Source organism: Ruditapes philippinarum, unplaced genomic scaffold (genome assembly GCF_026571515.1).
Source record: "Ruditapes philippinarum isolate M1 unplaced genomic scaffold, ASM2657151v2 ctg216_1_1_1_1, whole genome shotgun sequence".
Lineage (NCBI taxonomy): Eukaryota > Metazoa > Mollusca > Bivalvia > Venerida > Veneridae > Ruditapes > Ruditapes philippinarum.
The window spans coordinates 258616-267177 of NW_026866999.1; the positions used below are offsets into that span (position 1 = coordinate 258616).

Consider the following 8562-nt stretch of genomic DNA (forward strand, 5'->3'; position numbering starts at 1 on the left):
GTGCAAATAAGTGTTGAAGGTTGGTAAAAAGGGTCGTAACTGCCAATTAAGACTTTTTTTATTTCCACACATTATTGATAAGAGCTTCCTAATAAAAAGTCGTATTATGACTAGAATTACAAAGCTAGTGAATATTGCATGAAATAATTTGTGCCGCGTCCCGACAAAACCAACATAATGGGTTTGCGACCAGCATGGATCCAGACCAGCCTGCGCATCCGCGCAGTCTGATCAGGATCCTTGCTGTTCGCTTACAAACCCTAAAACAAGTAAAGAAACTGATAGCGAACAGCATGGATCCTGATCAGACTGCGCGGATGCGCAGGCTGGTCTGGATCCATGCTGGTCGCAAATCCATTATGTTGATTTTGTCGTGACGCGGCTCATTTCTCTTATGGCGGCTTCACACTCTACTCATACGAGTTGTTCAGACCAAGATCAGCCAGAACATATCAATTTCAAGCTGTATATATTACGAAATGTTCCTTTAAATTATGAATAATTTATACCAAGAAAGGAAGATGGACAATTCAATTAAAGACAATTACCGTGGTAAAATAAATGCTGAAGACAATCAATACAGTCCAGTGTAAAACGGTATAAAATTTTGTACGAGAAAAGTCGTCCAAAAAAGAGGACACTTGGACTGAAAGGGTAAAAGTTTCTTTTCAATATACTGTAAAATATTATCAAACAATTGTTACCACAGTGACTACATTCAAAATGAATAAAAATTGGAAATTGCGATGAAATGCAATTTCGATTATTTGTCATAAGGACACGAAGACTTTACGAGAGAGTTACACACCAATGCATTTCAATGGTAGCAAAGGTCTCCTTTAAGTGTGTCATCTAGTTTTTGACGAACGATTTAAAAATACTATAACATATTGATGACATAGATATAAGGTTTTATAAAATGATATGTAGGTAGGTAGCTTATGGTTAAGATTTACATCACAATAATCAACGTGAATTACTTCAGTCATGTGAAAAGTCTATATTATTAAATTTATGTAAATTTATTTATTTTGCAAATAGTAAAAGAAAAGATAAGTTGATAAGCTTAGGTTATATATTATTTTCATAGATATTGTAAACGTTTAGATTTCGCTAGTAATGTTATATTAAAATGAGATTATTCTGATATTAAAAATGAGATTATTTTGATATACATTTATTTTAACAAATTTTTCTGCATCAATATATGTTCATTCTCCAATATACTGTAAATCTTTGAATTATATCATGTGTTTATCTATTTATATTACAAATGTATTTGATATGTGTAATGTAACAAGATACTGTATATTGCATAGAAATTGTAGTAGGGCAAACAAGAATTTTATTTTTAGTTTTTAAATTAGAAACAAGTTGTGTGAGAAGGAGAAACTTGGGTAGTAACTGCATGTCATTTCACATAATTTTCTTTTTTTGATATATTTAGCTTATTTTTTAACAAACAAATTAGGCTTTACCTTTAATGTTGAATTTCCCCGATTAAAATGTTCACTTGTAATTATTACGATGAAAAATATTAATATGTAAACCTTAAAAAAACAACACAAGTTTACTTTGAATAAAAAAATTATAGTCTCAATTGAGAATATAAAATAATAACTTTTAAGCAATTCTCTTGTTCTTTAAATATTTAAATAAAGATCTAGTATAAAAAGCAAATAAAAAAATAATAAAAAATAAAAAAATAAAATAAAAAAAATAAAATAAAAAAATAAAATAAAGGATTAGATTATAAAATAAATGCAAAATAATTGTCATGGTTTGTAAAAAGTAATGTTATCTCTTTATTTGAAAATTCTCTACATGTTACACCAAATGCTTCAGTAAACAATTTTATTCATATTCCACGAAGGAGTGAAATAAATGTACTTGTTTCTTGTATAACAATTTACCTACGTTCGGTTAACCGGATAACCACTAACAAAAACAACTTATCTAAACCGAAATCCCTATATTTATGTATTTCCATTGTCTTTCAGAAAAACCCATTGTGTGTTCCGGTATAAGGGAGCTACGCGTTTTAAAAACGACCAAGTCAGCTTTTAAAGGATTTGTGGATGATGAATACCGAACTCTTCCGTATTCCGACGACCGGATATTTTCCTCTGTAGTGACAGCTAATTGGTGGTACAGTTACTTCGAGGGTGTCGACTTCAATGATACATGGTAAGTTTAAAAATAATTATGATTACCCTACCAACATTCCTTAGGGGAACACTAAAATCATAAATAAGTTATAAACAGGTTTTATCTTTATAAATATTTTTTGATAATATACAATATACAATGTTGTAGAGTTCTCAGAGACAAAATCGTAGGTGCAATTGTGTTTTAGTTTGGAAATTAGAGAATACCGATGTTGGTATATGCCCTTTTAAAAGTCTTTAATACTGATAGAATAAAAAATGTTTCTTACGGACAAAAGAGTCGCATTCACATGGAATAATCAACAATAAGAATAAATAACCAAAAATACTCATTAGACACTGAATAAACTACAAAAAAATCTAATATGGTATGTTAACAAGTTTGACATCCCATTTCCTGCAAGAGCAATTTTCATAAAATTTACTGTTATTTGATATTTTTAATGCTACCGACGCTGTTAAATTTTTTTTTGCTTCAATTCTATCCTGTTCTTACAATATGTTATAATAATTTCATAGGGATAAAGTGAAAGGAGCAGTACTTGAAGGTTTTGCAGGCCCAGCGGACAAAGGTGTCTTCTCTGCAAACGTTGAGAACACGCTGTACATGACAGCTAAATTAATTCTGTCCAGAGTTCCGCAGGTAATGAACAATAAGTGTTATCAATCTTGATGTTAAGGTTATCATATACGCACGTGAAAAACAAGGTATATTCCGCCACTGTCATTGTCCTGCAATTATATTATAATTAAGTATTGGTAGATCTACTAGCAAGAGAAATTTAAAAAAATGCTTAAAGAGTCTCTACTGAATATTTTGAAATGACGGGACTGAAAACAATTTTTCCAGATAAACGTTCCATTTAATGTAGGTCTATATCAATAACTTGTGTACCAAATATCAGATCACTTGCTCACTCCGCTATTCCACAAAATCGTGAAAAATGGCCCAAAATTAAAAAGCGCCGCTTCGCTTAATACTCAAACCAGGCTAAGAATAGTACAAAATATGGTTTTCAATTAATTTGTAAATGTATTCCCTAATTATCTCTTGTATATATTTCTGTTGTAAGTGTTCCAACTGATGTAAGAAATTCAAATTTTATGTTTTTAGACTTTTGAACCTCATTGGAGAGTGGGGGTGAATTTTTATTGTACAATTAAGAATTGAGGGAGTTTTTCAAAATAAGTACATTGATCGTCTGTACAGATTATATCACCATCTATCCTTAAAACAACAGTTTTGGCGGTATCGAATTCAAAAGTAACGTAATGCTAGTAATATTGATGTAGTATTTGAACAGTGAACAAGAAACCTTTCTACTACAGGCATCTGTTTAATTCAAGGATTCAATGGTTCGAAGTAAATCTATTTTTTAAATTATCAAATATGAGCTTATTATAGCTGTAATATAAAGAAGACTTGTATTCCAAATAAATAAATAATATTACATATTACGAATATAATTTAGTCTATAATGAAATAAACAGTATATATTGCATCAAATGAAAACTATTGATGAATGGTGTAAAACTAGTTAAGGATTTAGGATTATGAATTCATTTTTTTCAGATACATCAAATGGAGATAAATTTCCCGAACAAGCATTACTTTGAAATTGACTATACGAAATTCCCCAAAATAAGTTTTGAAGGCTGTTTTAACAGGGTAAGTTTTATACTAGAAAATACAACTTCATATAGAAAAGAAATGATTTAACCTTGATTATATCTAACTAGTAGTTCTTTTAAATGTACGTCGTGTTTACTGATCAAAATTTGTCATACACAGGAATCTAGGGTATAAGCGATACAATACTATGATTTACATATAGATAATACCTACTTAAAGTTGAAGATTTAAAAGTGCCGAAACCGATGCCATAGAGCGTTAGAGATATTTGTCTTATTCTTTTTCATTAACAGACTTAATTAGATCGACACTTTTATTTCTGTTTCATTGTTCTGATTACAAGTTTACAAACTTCGCATTCTTTGCCCATCATCTTTAGTAAATAGCACTTTCATCAAAGGCTATGTTTTCATTTGAGGCCGGTTTTTAACTTACTTACAGATGGGTTTTTTTTCTGACAAACTTCTTTTTGTGCTTTAAATAAATTACTCGGGGCATAAATTGATCTATACCTAGCGGGGCATATTGTTAACCCGAAAGGCTTCTGTTTATGAAACGGTAATGTTCATAAATGTTTTAGGGTATTTTATATCTTTACTATTAGTTTTGCTTTTATTAGGTTTACTTTATATATTTTTAAAAGGTATATACGGCATTAGACAACCCATCTGGAAATATACGTGCTGTGGTGAAGAGGAGTAATATGTCAAAGCTCTAAAAGGTGGAAATGTACACGACGAAAATATTTCTTTTCTTTCCACATTTTCAAGAAGTATGTGTATCTAGTATCTAGCAAATAAAATATATCAAGAAAGAACTTCGTCTGTCATTTTGTTTAAGCTTTTTTGAGTAATTACTTTCAGCATATTTATATGTTATGTTTAGACATAACGCAATGAAATATTGTTGTGGCCCTCTCCCTTTAGGAATAGTTTACCATATATTAACTTATTTTTCGATAGTATGACACATACACACTCCTAAAAAGCTGCTCTATAAAAATGAGTTTTATGCGACGAGAAAACTCTCCAAAATATCAAGGATTCGATTAACGACATAGCTTTTACAACAATAAACGTAAGGACTATTCAAGTATGTGCATCGCATTCTGCTTTCTGCCGCACTTCCTTACTCTCCCGCACTGAAGTATTCTTACACACTTTCTTTACTCTTCAGCACTTCCTTATTCCCCTGCATTCCCTTTATTCTCCCGCACTTCTTTACCCATTATCCACACTTCATTATCATCCCGCACTTCCTTACTCTCCCGCAATGCAATATTCTCCAGCACTTCCTTATTCTCCCGTACTGCAGTTTATCCCCGCATTTCCTTATCCTCCTGCACTTCCCTACTCTCCCACACTTCTTTATTCTCCCGCACTTCCTTTTCTCTCCTGCACTTCCTTTACTCTTCAGCACTTCTTTACCCATTCTCTCGCACTTCCTAATTCTCCCGCATTTCCTTTTTCTCCAGCACTTCTTTAATCATTCTCACGCACTTCCTTCTTGTCCCGCACTGCAATATTCTTCCGCACTCCGTACTGCAGGATACCCCCGCACTTCATTATTCTCCCGCACTTCCTTACTTTTTCGCACTTCTTTATCCTCCCGCACTTCCTTTACTCTCTCGCACTTCTTTACCCATTCTCCCGCACTTCCTTATTCTTCCGCACTGCAATATTCTCCCGCACTTCTTTACTCATTCTACCGCACTTCCTTCCTGTTCTGCAATGCAATATTCTCCTGCACTTCCTTATTCTCCCGCATTGCAATACTCTCCCGCACTTCCTTTTTCTCCTGCACTGCAGTATTCTCCCGCATTTCCTTATTCTCACACACTTCCTTTACTCTCCCGCACTTCTTTACCCATTCCCCGAACTTCCTTTACTTTTCCGCACTTTTTTACCCATTCTCCCACACTGCAACATTCCCCCCGAACTCATTCTCCCGCACTTCCTTCCACTCCTGCATTATTTTCTTATTCTCCCGCACTGTAATACTCTCCCGCACTTCCTTATTCTCCTGCACTGCAATACATGTATTCTCCCGCACTTCCTTACTGCACCGCATTCACGAAAAAGAGAAGTAAAATAGAAACTGTGCTGTTTTTATGTCTGTCATATATAAGATTCATTCAACAACCATTTTTTCTCTTCTACACCAGCGACAACGAACATAAGTTATAACAGAACATTTAAAAATCATTTAAAATGCAAGTAAACAAATCACATCTATAACTGGGGTTCTTAACATAGTCAATCGTTGTATTTAAATTAAACCAATTCAGGCCTGTGCAGTGTAAAGTAAAATAAGATTAGCAGGTTATATATGGGGTAAAGATATCGACAATTTTCAACAATGACAATAAACAACAATGATCAAGAACTTGGCTAATAGCATTTTAAGTGAATCAAATATCAGCACAGCAATACTTTTGTTCAAACAATATTGCATTATTATACACAGTTTATTGTATTCTTGTATATTATTTTATATTCTTGACAAATTTATGAAGATTTATAATGGTACAGTAATATAGTATTACACATTGTATTTGCAATTTGACATTCAAATGCACTACCAGAGCTGCGCCAATCTCTTAAGTTACAAAAATCGTTCCACACTTGATATTACACCGTTGAGAACATTGCCGCTGGAGTGAACGGAACTAACAAATCTGGTTACAGTACTGTCCTTTTAGGAGACTGAAGATTGTCTTTACTTGTCAAAAGTGCAATTAAAAACAGGGTTGATCCCACCATCTTAATGGATGCGTCAATTATAAGCACTGCTGCGTAACTGTCAGAGAAGTCACGAAAAGCACCTGGAAGAAAAGAAAAGCAATGTATTCTTGAAGAAACTTTTGAACATTTGAAGTTAACATTTTTCTACTAATTTATTCAATCAAATTAACTTAAAACATAATCATGATTTCGAAATGCAATTCACTCGGGGATAGCGATTGAAAATAGAGAAGAAAAGGGCATAGTGAAGTATGTCTTGCTAAGGCATGTCAACGTCATTACAGTCCCCATGCATCCAATTCACCATGCCTTTTTGTCAATATAATTGGTTAAACATATCATTTTTTTTGGTTAAATATCCTAGTATAATAAATTATAAATATAAATTCTTAAAAGTTTGTGGTTTTTTTATATTTGACTTATTTCGAGACAGGTAAAATTATTTTCAAAAAGGATTAATGAAACAGTTGCTGGGTCACCAAATTTATGCCCCTTTATCAATGTACGCTATGTCTGCAAATGAGGACACGAATTTGAATTTAGTACATGATTGTGTTTGAATTGAAATAATAAAATTATTCATATACACCCCTTTCTTATATAAAAAATATACTGTCTTAACTTTGTGTATCTATGTGGGGAACGATCTAGTTTTTTTTACATAATCAATGATTTACATTATGTGGTAAAGGTCACCTACGAGTATCAACTTTAAACAACGTTTGAAATATTGCCATTTTAGGAAAACAACCATTGCTGAATGTCACCGTGACCGCTCAAGTCCAGTGCGTATACACCCAGCAATAAATGCTTACATTAGTCAGGATATACGCCCTGATTGTTATAACCTCAAATTGTGTCCTTGACTTAATTGCTCTTTCCAACTGAAAAAAGTCATTTTCTCTATATTTGATACGGTAGAATATTTTCCAAAAGATGTTGAAAAATAGACACAGTAAGATCCAAATTAGTCGAATAAAAGAAAAATATTCAACTTTAACTTATACAACAAATATAAATATAATATCGCTAATAGAAGTAGAATTTCGTACTATAAAATATAAAGAAAGAAGCTTTTGAAATGAATGAATGCATTTTGTGTCGGATATTTAAAGTACACTATTTGGTCCTGATATTTTTTATGCTTACAGTTTGTAATTCGACAAATAATGTGAAATCTTAGAGATAGTTATTGTTAAGGTTTTTTCTATGTAGTATCATTCTTATCATCAGAAATACCTAGTGGAGCCGAGTCGTTTATCACCCATGTTTAAAGTAATGGTCTCCGTGTTGAGAAATAAAATAATTTATAATAAACCTTAGCCTGCTAGCGGCAACTAAATATATCCATGCAACTTATGCAGACCTAGATCCGCCGGCACATCCATGCTATATCATAGTCTGCTATTCAGTCAGTACTTATAATTGTGAAATTTTTCCTGAAAAGATGGATAGTTTTGTCTAAATTGAATGATGGGTACGACAATTTAAGATATTTAGCGGGGTAATGAATAATAGAGACATTACTAAGGGCCATGTTAATGACTGGTATATATTTTTACCATAAACAGGGCCACATGTGGAAGCCAGGATGCCGATTGTAGTTAGTATGAGCCCAAACGCAACAGGAAAATTCTGATTTTCAACTAGTTTTGCCACAACAATTGATGCAACGCATACGACTCCGCCCATTGGGATTCCTGTCAGTCCAACGCCAATCATCATCATTGCGTAATTTGATGCAAGCCAGATTACTATCTGTCCCACGCCTCCACAGACAGTGAAAGATATTGCAAGGATGAGTTGTTTCATACCGGAAATATGCTTCAAAAATCCTGGCAATAATCGCGCTGCTAGTCCACATAAGTTAAGGGGAAGAAATGCATTCAATGCTTGACTATGTGTGTAACCATTAGATTCAAAGATATCTATCAGCAGAGACACATAACCATTTTGTGAGGCGATGATTATTCCCGTCGCCATAAGAATAGTTACAAATGGAACAGAGAGAATATCA

The 8562-nt window shown here is 33.0% G+C and overlaps 1 protein-coding gene across 1 annotated transcript; it reads left to right on the forward strand.

The window, feature by feature from the left end:
• The first annotated feature begins 521 nt into the window (after positions 1-521).
• LOC132734451 (uricase-like) lies at positions 522-4584 on the forward strand. The gene is made up of 5 exons (XM_060721193.1): positions 522-552; positions 2001-2187; positions 2688-2811; positions 3742-3837; positions 4445-4584. The coding sequence occupies exons 1-5, from the start codon at positions 522-524 to the stop codon at positions 4517-4519; spliced, it is 513 nt and encodes a 170-aa protein (XP_060577176.1). The 3' UTR covers positions 4520-4584.
• The last annotated feature ends 3978 nt before the right edge of the window (positions 4585-8562 follow it).

Excerpts from the sequence above, each read along its gene's own strand:
- LOC132734451 (XM_060721193.1), top strand. The coding sequence starts at position 522 with ATGGACAATTCAATTAAAGACAATTACCGTG. Across the intron at positions 553-2,000 it reads AATTAAAGACAATTACCGTG|AAAAACCCATTGTGTGTTCC; the intron begins GTAAAATAAATG and ends ATTGTCTTTCAG. Across the intron at positions 2,188-2,687 it reads GTCGACTTCAATGATACATG|GGATAAAGTGAAAGGAGCAG; the intron begins GTAAGTTTAAAA and ends ATAATTTCATAG.